The 21,295-nt window shown below is 31.6% G+C and overlaps 1 protein-coding gene across 10 annotated transcripts in view; it reads left to right on the top strand.

Annotated features, from left to right (window-relative positions):
- The window catches only part of LOC136845717 (glutamate receptor ionotropic, NMDA 2B-like), a 1,021,158-nt gene that overhangs the window by 670,371 nt on the left and 329,492 nt on the right, over window positions 1-21,295 (top strand). For all 10 annotated transcript variants that reach the window (XM_067115918.1, XM_067115917.1, XM_067115915.1 and 7 more), the window contains exon 5: window positions 17,316-17,554. In XM_067115918.1, the coding sequence (XP_066972019.1) occupies window positions 17,316-17,554 (239 nt within the window). The remainder of the gene's footprint in view (window positions 1-17,315; window positions 17,555-21,295) is intronic.

Below are 21,295 nucleotides of genomic sequence, written 5' to 3'. Positions count from 1 at the left end.
TCTTTCTTTCTGTTGTAAGCAGTTTGCTTGAAAATGTCGTATATAAAGGCAAAAGATCTTGTGCTCCTTTGCTTCACTTTCTTTGTAATAATATATTCCGTTTATGTTTATATATATATATATATATATATATATATATATATATATATATATATATATATATATATATATATTATACATACATACATACATACGTATACTAGCAGACCAACCCCGGCACTGCCTAAAAAAACTCTGAATAACAACCTGTGGGTAACCCGTTAAAACTCTGAATAACGTCTACGGGAAGTGAGAGGGAAGAGGGCGGGGGAGGAAAGAGTGAAGAAGGAGGGTGTGGGGGAAAGGGGAAAGAGTGAGAAGATAGAGGAGGAGGGAGAATGGGGAGGGGAAAGGTTGGGGAATCGGAAAGGAAGGTGGAGGGGAGGGGAGGAGGATGGGAGGGAAGGGGAGGGGAAAGGGAGAAGGAAATGATAAGGGGAGGGGAGGGGATGGAAAATGAAGGGAAGAGGGAAGGGTGAGGGGAAGATAAAGGGGGAGAGGAAGTAACGTTTCCTTTTGAAATGAAGAATGAGGGAGTATTATTCCTCACATTATTATGCAAGCTATATTAACAGAAAATTGTCACTTGGAAAATCCTAGACATAAAAAAAAGTCTTCATTTCTATAATAATAATAATAATTACAAATATACCATAGTAGTTGTTGCCGTCTCAGGTTAAAGAAAACAGAGTTTTGAGAGAGAGGGGGACCTTGAAAGATGAGTTTGAATTTTCTAATTGGGCCCCGCAATTCCTAGCATCGGCCCTGATAGAAACTGTCGATATATGGTGATATTTTAGTGATTAAGTACTTAGATATGATGATAGTGATACCTCAAGGTACTTAAGAAGTTGTATTTTTTATTGGCAAGGTATATTTAAGATACGTTTGGCTTCAGTTGAACACTGAAAAAATATGGTGATTCCGTCACCAGTAATTTTTTAATGGGGGTTAGTTTTGTCACAGGAGCATTTAGTCTGCTGATACGCTTGCGCAGATTGTAATGAATTAGTTCTGATCTCCAAAGTTATGCCCATAACAATTTTTTTTTTTTTTGTGGATTAAGTACTTAGATGTGGTGATGGTAATGTCACAAGGTACTTAAGAATTCGTATTTTATTGGTAGGGTATGATTAAGATACGTCTGGCTTTAGATGAACACTGAAAAAAAAATGTGGTAATTTCGACGCGAGTAGTTTTTTAATGAAGGGGTAACCCTGTGACAGAAACATCTGGACTGTTAGTGCTTTTTTCCGTGTCGGTGTGGTGGTAGAAGTTAAATTTTGAATTACATTGTTCTCTGGCTGAATGAAAGTAATTCTATTATAGTCAAACACATCTGCTTGACTTTTTAGATGTACTAAACTGATGATAGGGGTTGCAGCGGGAGGAGTTTAATGAAATCATATGTCTGACAGCGCCTGGAATAAAAGGTGGAGCGTCAGTGGAAAATAAGAATTAACCCAGAAAGTTGAAGGAAACGGTGACGTAAAAACGAAAATTTCATTTGTTTTGTCTGTGTTTGTATGTCTGTCACGGGGAAGGGGTTTAGTTTTGAATTATAAACCTTTCTGGGGTGACATAGAAGCCATGTGCAAAATTTTGTCTGGGTCTGTCATGTGGTTCGGATTTCTATAGAATCCAAACAAATATACAAACATTCACTTATATACTGTATGTGTGCGTGTGTGTATACATATATACATATATATATATATATATATATATATATATATATATATATATATATATATATATATATATACGTATTATATAAATGGTTGAAGTTTCTTTTGCCCAATTCACATGCACATGCAGATCTGCATATTCAGCAGTATCACTCAAGATTAAGCGAGACTGAAAACGAAGTTTGGAAGAGGCTCAAGAATGAAAGCAGGCTGATATGTGAAAAATAGTTTTGTATGTTTATGGATAAGTAGGATAAAAGGGTATGAGAAGGAAACGTGGAGTTGAGACACTGATGTTCAGAACTGGCATATCAGATATGTAGATAAATTCCAGGTAAATTTCATTCGTCTATATATACACGTTTTACACATCTTTTCAGCCTTTATTCCTCAATTATGTTGACAGTCTTGATGAGTCACAAAGTGTTGAGAGATATGTCTATCTATCTATCTATTTAACAGTCTTCTTTCTTATTACTTCCTCCAAGTCCACAAAAACCTTACTAAAGCTGAACCGTTCAGCTTGTCATTATTATTCATGTTGACAGATATTAATATGTTACAGGCCAATGATTCACGCAAAGCCAATGATTCACGCAAACGTTTCCGTAATGCCTGTAAGGAAACGATTTGTTTATTGAAAAGAATATAGATGAATTGACATTTCCTCCCGATCACTGACATTAATGTCAATGTTTTCCTTAGTTTTGGGTTCATCTTCAAGGAATTTGTTTACTATACATCTATGATCAATTAAGTATTGTTAAGAGATTAGTCATTTTTGTTGCTGTCCTTCTTTGTCCCTCTTCTTAGGTAAATATATGTTCTGAAGATTATCCGAGTAAATCTTTTCGTTTTCTTATTTTACGAAACGGTGATTAATTCGAAGGTATTTTAATTGCTGTTTGTTCAAGAAATGAAGATGATCTTTTAAGAACACTTAAAAAGTGAGAAGAACTTAACTAACGGATTCTCTAGTTTGTATACGCACATGCACAAAGACGCAGGCTAAATATACCTCAAAAACTCTGTTAGTCAATGAATATTAACTCATAGCTGAATATCACTACGAAATGAATAGATAAATATACAAAGGAGCAGCTGAAGCGAGTACAGTTTTGCGTGCTCCTTCGAGGGTATCACCACCACTATCCTTTAAAATGCTGTTCAGTGCGAATTTCTTGGCATAGGTTATCGCCCTGGTCTCTTGTGCCAGGAGACCCTCTTTGGTAGCTGTTTTTGTCATACTGGTGGATATTAGAAAAAAGAACGTGAATTGCAAAGTCTAGTGAAAGCATTTAGACCAATATGCTCAGATTGTCATAAATATTCTCTGTAGTTTTCAATTTAATTTAAAACGATGGAATTTCTAAGAACACGAGAGGAGTGGGTGTTTTTATTATGTATTCCTGTAGCTACTTTATACCTTTATTTCTTTAACACAAACAACAGAAAAAATGAGACTTTTGTAAGCCGAGCGCATTCATCAGCCATTCTTAATTTCCATATATAAATCTGCAGTGCAAAGGTCCTTCATGGCATTTAGTTATCTCTTCTAATTCGTCATTTACTTTAAGACTTTTCAGCAGGAACGCTTCCTTTTCAGGTTAAAAGTTATACATAATTATATCTTCTTTTCTCCTCGCTTGTTACAGCTGGTTGAACATATCAAGTTATTACGCCACCTTCCATTATAACATTGTGTTAGTTATTTGATTTTCCATTTATCCCCTCCCACATGTAATATCAGGTTTCTCTCACTATGAAATGTTTTATTTTGTCATTTTTACCAAATACGCATAATAATTAGTCATTTCTGAAGCTTCAGCCCCTTTTAATTTTACTCTCCATCTGTCGCAGAGACGTAAGCTTATGATAGTTGTTACAAACATTAATTTATATTAAATTCCATTGATAAATATACAGCATAATATTCTCTCTCCAACAAATAAAAATTTTATTTAAAAATTCATATCGTCCATCTGTTCAACGGACGTACCCATTTGTCATTTATTAACAGATATATTTAGCTTATAGCTAAATATATGTGTATATATATGTGTGTGTTATATGTGCGTGCTTTTGTGAGAGCGCAGTGGTCTGTGTGAGTGTGTGTGTATATGTGTATTGCTATAAATGTTGGAATACTTGGAATCAGCAAAAGAATTCTTATAAATGGCCTTCTATTCCCATTCCAATCCTAGTTTCATGAGGCCCAATAAACCCGGACGATCAGTGCATGCTCGCTTATGCATTTCTGAATATCAAGAGTTCCACCCTGGAATTCAAATTTGGAATCGTAGATTCCAAAAGCATCCAATCTTTCAACTCAAATTTCGAGCCTTGGAATCAGAGGGATTCCATCTCGCATTTAAATTTAGAACTCAAGAGCTCAGAAATATACCACCTATCTTTTTATTTTATTCCTTGGTGCTTCGAGGCTTTCTGTTTATGTAGGGAGATATCATCTTTGGTATGTTGTTGCATATAGTTTCTTTGTAAATGAAAGATCACTTTTGTGTATTACGTCGTTGGTAGCATTCGTTTGTTGTATCCGAGTTGCTTCACAATATATTATTATCATTATTATTTTTATGTTGTATATTCAGTGGAGGAAACATATGTTTTCTACATTTTTCGACGGTAGATTATTTTTTTTTCTTCGATACAAAGAAAGAAACTAGAGCTATTCAACAAGAATATACAAAATTCAATTGAGGGAAGAGTTGAAGATAAGGATGGGTTTTATCAATATTCAAACGATTTAAGGTCCGTCCTGTTTGGATTAGGCTATGAGTAAAAATGAGACGAATATCTTATTTATTCATATTTCTATACAAAAAAAGCGGTAAAACAATAGACATATCCTTGAGAATTTTAAACTTACTTCAGTCATTTAATTCTCTGTCAGTTTCCTAAATTGGAAAGTTAACAGATAAGTTATGATCCTGGCTGTGAAAATTAAAAGTCAGTCGTTGTAATTTAAATGACTCCTGGGAATGCATGTAATCAAGTTAAATAAAAAAGACTTGGTAAAAATAACTGTAGGTTTTTTCATTCAATTTTTTCTCTGGCTATACTCATGAGGGCATGTATTTATATTATAATATATATTACATTATATTATATACATACATACATATATATGTATATGTATGTATATATGTGTGTGTGTTTATATTTATAATTTATACATGTTTGTAATACAGCGTTTTCATTTCTCTTGTTTCTTTGTGTAGTAATAAAAGTTATTGTAACAGTACTATGACATTACCTCTTCCGCAGGTATCATCCCACGTGTCTCTGTTACCAAGAAATGAAGTGGCTTTACCATTATTTTAGACGTTTAAATCATTTTCTATCATTGTCTACTAAACTTTCAGAAAAAGGAGCTTGATATTTATGTCAACATGAAGCATGGAGATCAACTGTATATTATCTCTGTTGAACTCGGAGATTGTATAGAAACCCATTAGTTAATTACATCTAGCTGTATATGTATATATATATATATATATATATATATATATATATATATATATATATATATATATAGATATTGAATCGTTTGAAGATAAATATATATTTAAATATATATATATATATATATATATATATATATTATATATATATATATATATATATATATATATATATATATATATATATGAATCGTTTGAAGATTAAAAGACCAATTTAAATCACCAAGTATACATTTGAAACTAGTACATTCATGTTGAATAGATATAATTTATTAATTTGCATTCCAAAAAAAAAACAATAATACCATGTTGGAAAATGCAGATAATTTTCGTTTTCTATACAGGATACAACACGAAAATAACAAACTTCTATGTATTCTACATATATCTTGCTGGTCTTGAAGAAAAAAAATATTTCATTCATTTTTTTATATCTTTTTATTGTTTCTGTAAGAGCTATGTTGTTCTTTAAATTGATATCGGTGTCAATGACCCAGTTGTCACGTTGCCAAATAACTCAAAATCATTCATTCATTCATTCTCAGCCATTTGCTTAGGATGACATTACTACTCCTGTGCCATTTTTCTTTACCTCAACTGACGCTGGTACCCATTTGCAACCGGGTGGAGCTGGCCATGAGCGAACCACAGATCTTGGAAAAGTGAGCAGAAAGCTATACCTCTTAGTTTTTAACTATGTGTGTATATATATATGCATATATATATGATATATGTATGTATGTATACATATATATATGTATATATATATATATATATATATATATATATATATATATATATATATATATATATATATATATATATATATATATATATATATATAGTTAGAGGGCATTGTATATTACAATTACATATGTATCTGGAAAAAAAGTGACCAGTAGATTCTACATATACATACATACATATATATATATATATATATATATATATATATATATATATATATATATATATATATATATATATTATATGATTGCAGTAAGGTGCCAAGCGCCGTTTTTAAAAAATGATAAAAACGCATTTAAAGTTTGCCAACTATGAAAACGCTTATAAAAGAAAAACCAGCCAAACGATTTCTATGAATCATACCTCATTTTAAAGGAAATTTATTCGCCTATTACATATGCAAAAATCATTATAGTATGTTTTGTCACAACCACAAAAAGTGAGGTAATGTAAGATTGTAAAGTGTTAATGAACACAATGAAAATGTTTTCATACGGCAATTAAAGCATGTTTTGCTGAAACAACCTAAAATATTTATCCTAATAATGCTCTAAAATTATTATTATAACATATCTGAGTAAAATTTCCATGAAAATATTATAAAACAAAAACAATTACCGTACCAAAAAACAGACTACATTACAGACCTCCACTGGTTGCCGCTTGCCTCCTTTTATGACGAGTCTTATGATGTAGCAGTGAGAACTCGCTAAGGGCGAAATTTCCCTTTGTTTTATGGATTTTCGAACCTTTTGCCAGTAACATAAGGGGACAAAATGTGTGTACAGGATAGTGCTGTACTTTAGCTGCTCGCTCACAATAAAAAAACCAGTTCGGCCGCGGTGGCGCTTGCCACCTTGTTACACGCGCCTCATATATATATATAAAATACAAACACACACACACATATATAATATACATATATACATAATATATATACACATGCACACACATACATACGTACATAAATCATCTTAAACAAGTGGCTGAGAAAACGAGAAGCTGTAACTATCTGCCACCATCCCTCTAAATGGGGAAGGGAGTTGGTGATTTAAAAACAAATGTGTGTGTATTAATACATAGTAGTTTGTTATGCAGGGCCTGTGATAACAAAGACATAGAGGAGCTAAGGTTGTAAAACTTCTTTCTTGTTCGGGGGGTCCATTAAAATGCGAACTAACTTTGCTATATTTGGCGTGATGCCAGCCATGCATAACGTACTTCTTTTGTGATGGCTGCTGCGGTGCGTCGAGGCTAGAGTGGGTTATTATGTCACGGGTCAATTGAAAATACGTTGGAAAATCATTCCGTGGTAACTGAAACGGGTTGGCAAAGCTCAACAAAAGAAAGGAATCAAAGAATTCAACACGTAATAGGGTGGAGCTGATGCATATTTTATGATATACACATGCCTAATAGCATATAAGCGCATTTATATACATATATATATGTATATATATAATGTATATATCTTTAATATATTATACAATCAGTAAATATACATGTATATATAATACATATATATATATATTATATGTATATATATATATATATATATATATATATATATATATATATATATATATATAAATGTGTGTATATATGTATTATATTTATCATATTATACATTTATATACAATAAACGTATATATACATGTATATATAAGTGTATATTTATTTTAATATATATGTAAATATATATACATGCGTTTAGAATATGCTAAATGTGTATATTATAAAATGTATGTATTATATATAAATCTATATATATACATTTATATATATAACATATATATATATTATATATATATATATATATATATATATATATATATATATATATATATATATATATATATATATATATATATATATATATATATATATATATATATATATATATATATATATAATTTATATATACAAGGTGAAGCAAATGGACATACATCTTGTACATAAAACAGTTTATTGAGAATCCAGTCGCATTTTTAAAAGGCTGAAACAATTTTAAACACTATAATAAGTTTAAATTTACATTTAAAAACATTCATATGAATTATATTGAAAAAAATAAAAGCAAAGAAAACCAATAAAAGTATGAGATAAAAGATTAGTAAAACAGATTCAACACAAAATATTAATAATATATATATAAGTGGAAATGAGGAGACTGAAAGATAACATTTTAAAAAACAATACATCTGTAAAACATCACATTAGGCTACAAACAATTGCGTAGATGACAACTTGGTATTTAGAGTTCGAACTGTCTTTTTTTGATTAAAAGTGATTCTAAAATGTTCAGATCAATTCCATTGTTAACTCTTCCAACAACTTTGAAGTCTTATATTCTATAAGTTTTATATGGAATGATTTCTTATGCTGGAATGTTCAGGGTTGGACAGCCTACTACCAGTTCTAAAACTAAGTCCTCTATGTGCTTCAATGAGAACCCTCAGCAGCCTCCTCGTGCATCCAACATAGGTCCCACCAGAGCCAATTCTTGGCACGCATACTTGTATACAAGATTCAATGACATTGGGGGGCTGAGACGGTCCTTAAAATGAAACATTGACCGGATCGTTAGTGGGTTTTTTGGAACAAGTTCAAGGTCAGTAGCGGGGAGAACTTTCTGAAGTATGTGTAGACATTTCCTCGTAAATCTTCTATCAAGTAGATGAGGAAAAGTAGCATACATTTTCATTTTTGGTGCAGTAAAGATCATATGTGGTTTATTTATTTTTCATTCAGCATTTTCCTTAGAGACCTTGAAAACAACCTTGATGGAAAGCAATTGTCTTTAACATATTTCGTTAGGAATGAAATTTTTTGGTGGAAAGCAACCAGTTTGACGTGTGAGTAAAAGCCCTGTGGAGTAGAGCCGAGATAGCATTGAACCTGAAGTTAAAAAAAAACAAGAGCTGTAAAAAGTCATACCAAGTCCTGTAAAAACAATCTTCTAAAAAACTGGAAAATACGTCGCGAGACGTCGGCCAATAAACCGTTTTATGTACAAGATGTCTGTCCCATCGTTTCACCTTTTGTGCTAAAGAGCAACGGCTCCTCCTCTTTTATATATACTGTATATGATTTTATATATATATATATATATATATATATATATATATATATATATATATATATATATATATATATATACACGTATGTGTGTGTGTATGTGTGTGTGTATGTAAGGAGCAAAAAACTGTGCAGTATTCTGTTGCAAAACTAGCGTGAGGGTTCCTAGTTCGACTGGAAAAAGAATGTTATCGTAAATCAAACTATTCCACACTATTAACAAGGAAAGACAGTGAGTATAACATTTCCAAAATACTAATGTGTCAGTTGATGATAGTTTTCAATATACGACTATGTATCATTTTTATATTTTTTATTTTATTCTTGAAGAAAAGTGTATGAAAAATGCATTGGTTTTTCCTATATTTCACCGAAATTCTGAGCAATATGATTGAAACTAAAAATCTTTTTTTTCTAGCGATTTTAATAGTTATTACAAGGTGGAATTTTACTCAATGTCCTAAGAGAGAACTGGAATCAAAAAGTCCTGAACGCTATTTAGCAAAAGATATATTAACTCCTTTAATTAATATAATAATGCTGGAATATCTCAGTAATGGAATACAAATTGTTCAGGGTCATGCGAACATCACTGTTTCTCGAAGAAAACAAACTTGATTTGTATAAATCCTTGTTGTTTCCTGTAGCAAACCCAGAGGAACTTAGCTCCAACGGCTTAGTTAAGTTAAGGGAGTGAACAGTAAACCTAAAATGAGTATAAATTTTTCAGACTATTATCTTCACATCCATTGCGATCATGTGTCGTGATTGCATTTCACAGATATATCTTGTAAAATATATGATTAAGGATTACTGAGGATATTTTGTACACAAATATCCTAAAGAAAAAAAATCACAGTTAAATTAACTTTTAAAATGTTTGACACAGACCTGCAAATGCTGTCGTGTTTCCGAAATGTATATCCTTTTCATTGCTGGAAAATTATACCTGTGTAGAAGAAATATTAAAGAAAATAAGCAGAGACTTAGTGAAACACGGTTCTTTATCTGTACTTGTGTGTGTTTTTTTTGTGTGTATTTTAGTCTTACCCCGGATGTAGTGCTCATTATGACTGGCTGAAAGTTTCATTAGTTTGTTAAATATGCTCTTTCACTAAGCTCTCATGTTTTTATTCCTCCTCTCAAATCAGGGTTTTGTTACATTTTATGGAAACAAATAGCATTCATCGATAATACTAAAAATTATCGGAGTATTACGTATAAGCAAAGAAGACGGAACGTATGGAATAAGAAACGGGCTTCCTAACTAGGAAATCTTGCACCCTAGAGACCTGACCTTTCGATAATGGATCCAAATAGCGTCATTAAAAGTTTTCCCAAGGTCAAAGAATAAGAGAAAATAGGATAATCTGCTCTTATCAAAACCCCTTTTTCCAGGTTTTCCAGTAGTTTTCCACCCACACTTTGTGTAGTTGGCTGTTCGCTACTTATAAATTTATATATATATATATATATATATATATATATATATATATATATATATATATATATATATATATATATATATATATATATATATAATGTGTGTGTATATGTATATATATAGGTTTCATGATGTCTCTAATCTTTGCTTATTTTATTCTTTTTGTCCAGGAGAGCTTTGATCCTGCAAGTGAGTGATCTGATTTAGGAATAGATATTCTTTTTAGAATATATATAGACTAGAATAATCCACATACCTCAGGGTTTTTGCCCGCAGTAAATATTGCTTGATTTGGTCCGCTGGTATAGTGGTTAGTGTCTTGATATGCCACTCAGATGTCACGAGTTCGCGTCTCCCCCAGGACGATGAAAAATCAGTTACTGCTGCAGTGTGGGGTGTTCGATGGGAGGTTGAAACCAACATTCTTTGGAAGCTTGAATTTCAAGTCAATGACCCCTGTGTGCTTGTTCCACGCGAATAGATATTATCTTCTGGAATAATAATAATTGAAAGGAAAAAATATGCTTTTAGAAATACTAACACACTACCCACCGAGTTGGAAAATCTTACGTGATTATATTTGATTTTTTTGGATAAGAAAATGGTGCACATGAAAATTCAACAACTGTGACCAGAGTGAAGAAAGTACATTAATAGAATTGTAAATCTATCTTCGTCACGTGAATAATAAATCTTAAAATCGATAATAGATGTATATTATATATATGTATATATATAACACATGTATAAATATGTATATATATGCAAATATAAATGTATGTGTATATATACACATTATATATATATATATATATATATATATATATATATATATATATATATATATATATATATATATATATATATATATATACATACATACATACATATATCAAATCAGATATTATATTCATTCTCAATTTTAATTAAGGTCGTCATGTTAGTGGTTATTCGGTTTTATCGGGCCATCATTTACTTGGTCGTATTTCTTGCCTATTTTATGCTATTTTTGTATATACATATATAAGTATTATATATTCATAACTTATGAAATTATGAATCGGCTTGGAATTTATTCTCATCGTCTGGCGTTGTGTTCTTCTCATCAAAATATCCATTTCAACCATCGAACTGAGTACTTATATTGATGAAGTTTGCTGAGTTCCCTTATTAGATTATCAACATCAAGTCTTCAGTATTCGCTCGCAGTCAAAAATATCTTTATGTTTCCTCTCTTAGTAGAATTTCACACCTAATGTTTTTACTTGTTCTATAAATGAAAATTTCGCGAGTTTTAGTGAGTAGTTTTAACATCCATATTACCGGCTGTAATTGGCCAAAATGAGTAATATCGAATGCAGTGGCAGGTATAATTTACAGAATGTTTGAAGGAACAACTGCAGCATTCAGTGACTAGAGATGTTCATACCTTTCCAGCCAAAAATAGTTTAGAGGAAGATATTCAAAACAAAATGGCTCAGAAGAATATAACTTCTATATCATAAATATCCACCTAAGACAATTAGAAACAGACTCAATCTGCGGATGTTGGTGACCGAAGAATAAATGCGTTGGTTTTAGTAGCTGAATGGGAAAAGCAGCCGAAGCTGAATGGCGTAAAGCAGAGTTGGAAGGACATATAAAGGCCTAGAGTATGGCCTTATCAGTGAAGGAGACATTTATAGGGTCATAGCTTTAGGAAAATGAGAGACAGCCGTACGGCAACTGTAAGGAGAGAGAGAGAGAGAGAGAGCAAAATATTTTGAGGTTTGGCAACAGTACCATAACGTGTCAGTTAAGGAGAAGGAAGTCAAGTTATTGTACTTCTCTCTAGAGAACAATTCGTAAATATAAGCACTGCCATATACGGACGCCAAAATAAATGAAAATAGCGGTTGTGCTACGCTCTCATTTTTCCATACCCAGTGCCTCAGGCATATATAAATATGAATTGTAGGCGTGCAGGAATAGATGATATACTATGTGTGTGTATGTATGTATGTATGTATATATATATATATATATATATATATATATATATATATATATATATATATATATATAGTATATATATGAATATATATATATATATATATATATATATATATATATATATGTATATATATATATAATATATATATATATATATATATATATATATATATATATATATATATATATATATATATATATATTTGCGTGCAAAAAATGCGTGTGTGTGTGTGTATGTGCGTGTGCGTGTTGTGTGTATTCTCGTGCTTTTTCGCGTGTCTGCTTGTGCCTACCTGTGTGAAATCACCAGGTCATATTCACGAGATGTACAGTGTAAGAACACAACGGCCATGTATTGAAGGCTTAAGTTCTCGACGTTCCAATACATTCGGATTATGCTTTTGAAAATCCGAATGGTAATTGAAATGGAGAATTCGCCATTTTCCATGCAGATCCTCGAAATCGAGCAGGGAAGAGAATGCATCAAACGTAAGGTCAAGTTCATTTACATATCCTTGTTAGATATTTATATTCGTGATAATACGAATATCTTGCATTACGGTATGGATTATCAGGTCGCTGGAAAACTTTCAGTAAGTTGGATAAGTCACAAAAGTTACATAGCATCTTAACTTATTTCTGAACTGCAGTGGCTTGTTATGTGAAGCCTGTAATCACTGAATTTTGGAACACATTGATATGAGATCACCCAAGATTGCGAAACTTTTGTATTTGACAAGTACAATACAAACGTGTAATGATTTTGGTTCTTTGATAGCAACAGACCAGGAAAGTAGCAGAATTATTGTCATTAATATTGGTGCCATAAACACAAGTCACGCTGGACTGGACTCAGTTTTTACGTGATTCGCATATCCTGGTTACGTGCTCTTTCATTAAGCTATGTCCAAGTTATGACCTTCTATGGCGATTACCAGTTTATTTTGATTAATTCTGAAAATATTCCAGTGATGAAATACAGTGCAACAATGAGTTGATATTAGAGGAAAACGAACATCCTAGATTGGCGTTTAGAAAAAAACAAGTAAAAAATGCCCCGAAGAAACGTTTTCTGTACACTGTATAATGCTGTATGAAACTCAGCCATGGTCCGATGGTGGCCTGTGATGTTGGTACCTATAGCTGCGACAGAAGTACGATTTTGGCAAATTTTAACCTTAAATAAAATGAAAACTACTGAGGCTAGAGGGTTGCAATTTGGTATGTTTGATGATTGGAGGGTGGAAAATCAATATACCAGTTTGCGGCCCTCTAGCCTTAGTAGTTTTTAAGATCTGAGAGCGGACAGAAAAAGTGCGGGCAGGAAAGATGCGAACGGACAGACGAAGCCGTCACAATAGTGCTCATTTTACAGAAAACTAAAAAGGAGAATAAGTGACTGCGAAAATAATTAAAGTGAACTTTGAGAACTGTTAGACATAATATCATAAATTTTGCAATTAGGCCATTGTCATTCTCAAAACTCGATGAAAAAATATTTGTGACTATCCGATGTAATTCCTTCAGTTATGGTCATTTCAATAAAAAAAAAAACTCGTTATATCTAAAGCTCAGATTTTTGTTAGAGGTTTATTTTCATTGAGTTCACTGCTCAGTTGTCTGCGTCAACATCAATCATCCAGAGAATATTTTCATCATAATTTGAGGCGTTGGTGCTTTAAAAACGAGGCGATGAGCCAGTAAGTTCCTGCAAAGTTGTGGTCACTGGCTGGCATATTCTCCGTAGCATGTCCTTCCGCACCCAATCGTTGTCATAATGTCCTCCTGTGTGCGAAGCTGCATCCATTGAACGGAAAACTACAGCAGTCTGACAGCCAGACGGAGATTGGTAATTGTGCACCACAATCTTGCAGGCAGTTTTCACATAAATACATAATTAACTCTTGAATGAAATTATGAAACAAAAATTAAATCATCAAAGCAAAAAAAACCAAAATTTGAAAGAAAATGAAATTCAACAAAACAGACCCTAAGTACACACAATTACACAAAACAAGAAAATGTAAATGTATCAGATTCACCAAAGTATTTTATCAAAACGTTTCACTTTCAACTGACCGGTCTGTCAATTACAAAATCACAAATCCTCACAAAAGATAGATCGATCTAAGCAACACTCACAAAAATTAAATCAATCTAAATAACGCAACCAGAAATCAAAATAAGTCTGAACAGCACACTAAAACAATTAAAAAACCATGGTTTTAAATTTGTAAGTTTACTATACCTTATATAAAAGCTGTAGCTATGGCACCACAAAACACTGTTAAAATTCACAAAAATTAATAAACCGTTTAGGAGTGACCAGAACAACAATTTATGTTATTATTAAACTTAATATTTCACAATCGGGATCTGAGAGAGAGAGAGATAACTGATATGGAACCGAAACACAAGGCCTTCAGTCTCTTCTCTCTGTGAGACAGTGCAACATGATCATTGCCGTTCCTAAAGGAAGTGCTTACGTGACCAAGCGCCCTTCTCGATTTAAACAGATCAATACGCGACCAATACAAAAGACCCCGTGACCGAATAACCACATGGTAAAAACCATGATACTGAATTACGTAACTTTTCTTATATGTTACGATATCTTAAAGAAGAAGCTAGAATATGCTATTAATTTTTTTATGAATTCTAACAAACATTTACATAAATGACATTTCAATATCATTATTACATACGTTATTTCTTGTACATAGAAAAATCATACGGCAATTATAAAGGCATATTTTAACAACATTCTGGAAAAATAGAATCAGAAAAGCAACCTGCAACATCATAAAAGAAATACAAAAACACATTTTATACAAATAATACAGGGAACTTTGTAAGAATATGTGTATATATATATATATATATATATATATATATATATATATATATATATATATATATATAGATAAATAGATAGATAGATTGATAGATATATACATACATACACAAATATATATTTATGAAAACTGCGCTATACACAAATATATATTTATGAAAACTGCGCTATATTTCGGATGTTGCATTACTTTTCTGAGGAGAGATGTAGTGTAACATCTTATATATACTGCAACATTCAATAGAGTATTTTTCTTAAGTGGCCTTCCTTTATAACATATCTACCATGTCTTAACACAGTTTGCCAGGGATCTTAGACATGCATACAAACACATTGACATATATAAATAAATGAATAAATAAATTATATCTGTATATCTATGTGTGTTTAATTGTAATAATGCTAACTCCTCAATATCTTCACAATTTTTCCAATACTCTTGTCACCGAACTGAATAAGAGCCAAATGAAGGACTAAATGATGAAATCAGATTCCACGGATTTCTTAATCTCTTCATTTGGATCTCTTCATTTGGATATAAGGTCTCTTAACGACAAGCGTATACGAAAAAGTTTGTAGAAATCGAGAAGTTAGGATTCTATTGTGGTTATACAAATTACTTACGTATTTGGTAAAATTTAGAAATATCTGCTTATATATATATATATATATATATATATATATATATATATATATATATATATATATATATATATATATATATATATATATATATATATGCTGTATATCTGTGTGTGTGTTTGTGTATTTTCATGTTTTCATGTGATAATTATTGGTAACGGAAATTTTTTCCCATCCGCTCACTTAACTATTCTAACTGTTGTATATGACTACGGCTTACGCTTTGTATTGGTACGTTAAAGTGCTATCTCTTTATAAATGACAAGACTAAAATAAAGTGAAACTATATACTTTTGAAGGCAATGTTGCTTTTATTGGAAATGTTGTTGTGTTAAATCATAGCATTCATGGGATTTTTGTTATCTTTATTTCGGTCATTTGTAAGTGACTGATGATAATTTATGCACAAAATGTTGGTCAAAATGACGCCGTTGTGTTATCTATACATGTTTTCCCGAAACCCTGAAAAAGTGAAAACCGTCAGGTTCACTCATATGTTTACAAAATATATACGAGTTTTCCTTTTCACATAAAAAAATAAATGCATAGGGAATGGGTCTGTGCAGTCAATACAAAAGTCATTGTACTTGCAGACGTTACTAGCTAGAAACATCTGAACCCATCATGTTTATCAAAAGAAAGTAATCCTGGTAGGAAGACTGGTGGTAGGGGCGGGAATATCTCAACCTGGCACTTGAGAATTTGTGTGGATTCTTATTGGGTAATATGACTGGAAGTAGAAGATGTTTTGTACGAAAAATGAGATTACTCAGCATCACAGATTTATGTTGTACACAGCGTTAGAAGTATTTCCCTAAATAAGAGGAAGAGTGCTAGTTTTACTCGTTTTTCTTTTACATATATACGATTTTGGTTTTCTTATGTAGAAATGTATGGAAGGTTATAGGCTTGTTCAAACTATCCAAGAGCCACTCTACTGTACATGGAATCACGCTATCTGAAAACAATATGAATATCAATGTTTGACAGTTAATGAATCTGGAGAATGAAAATAAAATGTCAGGGTACAAGCAATAAAGCACAAAACAGAAAATGTAATAAAATAATCGACAATTGCTTGTCATGCAATTTCCCCAAGTAATGCTTAAAAATGATGCTTCAAAAACTTGACTAAAATTCGGTTGCTTTTGTTGCTTGTTTTCATTTTGTGTTTCAGTAATTACGTTATGAACTTTTCAGTCCCATATCCAATGGCCTGTGTCCATTCTCAGTTTTATTGCATTTCTATATGTCTGAAATAACTGTTACTAATGAACTTATTTCTCCCCAGTTTCTAGTCTCGAAACATATGAAAAGAGGTAACCAATAGTGTATTTCTACTTCGGCAGGTTCACCATCATTGACAATGTCATCATCAACAACGCCAAAGAAGACCTGGCTGTCGTGGCAGACAGCGAAGCGCGCATCATCCTCTTGTACTCGACCAACCAGGAGGCCAAATCCATCATGAGAGCCGCAGAGACCATGGGGCTGACCGGGGAAAATTACGTGTGGATCGTTACCCAGTCGGTTATGGGATCCCTCAGCGGAGTGAATAATAATAACGACTTCCCCGTCGGCATGCTGGGTGAGTGTTGCCTTCTCTCAAGTAATTTGTGTGAGTGACTTTGGGCTGGATGTCAAGAATTTTCCACATGCGGTTTCCAACCAGATGTTAGACGACCCCCATGTGTTCACAGAATGTTTTCAGTGATAATAAGATTACAAAACAGAACTAATAACCTACTAAATATTCATTATAATTTCTAGTCAGTTCGTCGAAGTACCACTTTATGTCAAAATTAGTCTTAAATACACAATCCCTCCATATCCACTGTTATAGGCCGATAATCCAATAATTAAGGGTATTTGGTATGAAAAAGCTTTGGAACGTATACTTTATATCTTTTGAAGAAAAAGATTTTCTTGTATTTTTTGAAAGATTAGGTGAGGGTGTAAATTTACATATCTTATTATAATCTCTGCTCAAAATGGTTTTAACAATACACCAGTAATAAAAACATTGCGTCAGTCTTCATTAATGCTCGAGTCTAAAATGTTGTAAGGTTGGTATTTGAAACACCAATACAAACATATAAGTGGAATGGTTGATCCAAACGGAAAGTCTGTTTGTATCATAAGGAGGTGGCATCCACAACCCTAATGACTGTCTTGTGGCCCTTCATCAGTAGTGCGACAAATGAAGGTTACCAGAAATTCGTTTTTAAGAAATCACTAACAGGGAAGGAAGCAGCTAGTGATAAACCATATACTAAGAGAGTTTAGTTCATAGACATTATCATTATGGTCTGTTGACTACAATCAGAACTACTGCTGCGGATCCTGTTAGGGCTAATGCCCTATCTCCTTTTTGCAACCGTAAATGCAACATTGGCAGTTCTTAATCTCCTGGAATGGTAGGCTTCAGTATTTATTTTCATGCTGTACAGATTTTAAATTTGCGGATAATAATAACAATAAAAATTATTGGTAATATACCTCAGCGTGAAAAACAACACTCCAGTCTAGCCTAAATTACTCGAACAATTATTTCACCATTAACGATAATATTATTAATATGCATATAAATTTCAGTGAATGAGTTATATATATATATATATATATATATATATATATATATATATATATATATATATATATATATATATATATATATATAAATATATAATACAATATATATGTATATATATATATATATATATATATATATATATATATATATATATATATATATATGAATACATCTAAATACACACACACACACACACACATATATATATATATATATATATATATATATATATATATATATATATATATATATATGAATACATCTAAACACACACACACACACACACACATATATATATATATATATATATATATATATATATATGTATATATATACTGTATATATATATATATACACTGTATATATATATGACACATATATATATATATACATATATATATATGTGTGTGTGTGTGTGTGTGTGTGTGTGTGTGTGAATGAGTGACGCTAATCATTATGTGGAGGAATTAATTAATCCAACAATGATCTGGAAGTCATGGCAGTGAAATATAGCGTCTAAAAGTAAAGTTTTTCCTGGCATATATGATGAGCGGTGTTATCAAGTTTGCTGTACCTCTGGATCAGGTCAGTGCTTGGATGGGGCCAATGAAAAAGGCCGTATGCAGCCTTTTCCCGTAAATACTTTCGGAAAACTAGACATTCTCTGCGCTGTACTGTCCAAGGAGAAAAAAAGTATGCTGAAAAAAAGAGAAAGAAATAACGCTCACACACACATACATATATGTATATAGAAATGTATATATATCTATACACATATATAATATATATATATACACATACAATATATATATATATATATATATATATATATATATATATATATGTGTGTGTGTGTGTGTGTGTGTGATTATTATCACTTTTGTACGTGATTCATTTATCACACTGTATCAGTCCTTCGTCAATGGCTTGAAATAAAGTCGAAACCGGTCTTATTTTTCACCTGTGGTAATGTGATATATATATATATATATATATATATATATATATATATATATATATATATATATATATATATATATATATATATATATATATCGTGTATACACCTACATATAAATTTATATATGTATATGTGTAGAATCTGCTGTAATTGTAATAGCCATTAACGACCACTTCTCGAATTCTTCGAGTTTTTTTCTTTGGATACGCATAAACTTCAAAGCCTTAAGATCTAATTGCAAGAAATTTGAAGCGTTATGATCCCGCTACCGGACACCATAACCGCTTCAAAATTCTTGCACTTGGATCTTAAGGCTTTGTAGTGACAAGCGTACCTAAAAAGCGCAAAGAACTCGAGAAGTCAAGAGGGCATTGTGGCTACAATTACACATTACACACACACACACACACACACACACACACACACACACACACACACACACATATATATATATATATATATATATATATATATATATATATATATATATATATATATATATATATAGATACTATATATATCTTATGCATAAGAGATTTGTTTCTGAAGCATTTGTTGGTATATTGATATATATATACGATCAGTTGTTTCACAAACAAATCTCTAGGGGATAAGATGAGAAGAAGTTTGGAGGTGATAAAAATGAGTGTTTCAAAATAAAGTATATTTCTCGAATGTATTTGAAAGGAATACACAATTTGCGGTAGTGTTGTTGTAATTGCAGTATTTGCACTGACTAAATTTACATTTTTGGGACATCATTGCTCAGATTTTGTATGGTGGATTTATGATACCTTTCTTTTTTTTTATCTGGGGAAAAATATAAAATCTTTTACGTTCAGATATTTTGGTGAAACAACGGTGTAATCAGTTTACATGATAAAGTAAATCTTTTCTCTTCCAAACTTTTGATTGCAGAAATTACATAGAAAAATTTTTATCTTTACGGATATTCAAGACTTACGACAGCATACTTCTTCCCGGGCAAAGTATTGATTTCTCATAAATTCCGTCTCAAAATTCTGTGATAAATTTCTCTTTTCCATGGATGAACACGTCTACCTGTGAATGCAAGCTAAAACTGTAACCTATTTACGACAATATCTAACGGAATAGAAAAGTACTGCACAATTAATGATCTAACGCCGATATAAAAATTGTCTTATTATTATGCTGTCTGTTTTCCAAAAACAACATTCATAGTAACAATATTCAGAGAACTTCACATGCATTTTAACTATAATTTCTTGAGAACGAATTTTCATTCAATACTGCAGCTTGTGTAATTATTATAAGAACTGTCAACTACTAACTATATTCTGATTCCAGTAGGATAACATTCCAGATATAACATATTTACTAGACATGTACTATTGATAACATACAAATTATATGGCTGTCGGCATTGTCGACATACGTTTCCTCAACATCATACGTCAAACCAAGGACCTTCAAATATAGAGTATTTTTGAAGGACCTTGCATCGAAGTATGCAGGATAACTTAAAAAGTTAATATCTGATGCCACAGATGTGAAGATAAAACGCAATTGCTTTTCAAAAAGGACAGAATGAGAAAAAGGTGAAGTTATTGTACTGAAATAACTAAAGGGAGGATTATTATTTCCCGGGATAGTTTAGTACCTTTTAGTAAAGGGAGAGGAGAGTTAATCAGCCTTTTGGAGTAATGGCCTGTCGCTGATTAAATAGTAATTATATTACATTAAATTTTGCGTAATCAGCATTGGCTAACTTGAATCGATATATCATTAATTAA

Source organism: Macrobrachium rosenbergii, chromosome 14 (genome assembly GCF_040412425.1).
Source record: "Macrobrachium rosenbergii isolate ZJJX-2024 chromosome 14, ASM4041242v1, whole genome shotgun sequence".
Lineage (NCBI taxonomy): Eukaryota > Metazoa > Arthropoda > Malacostraca > Decapoda > Palaemonidae > Macrobrachium > Macrobrachium rosenbergii.
Note: the sequence above shows the minus strand (reverse complement) of the source record. Positions and strands in the feature narration are given on the sequence as shown.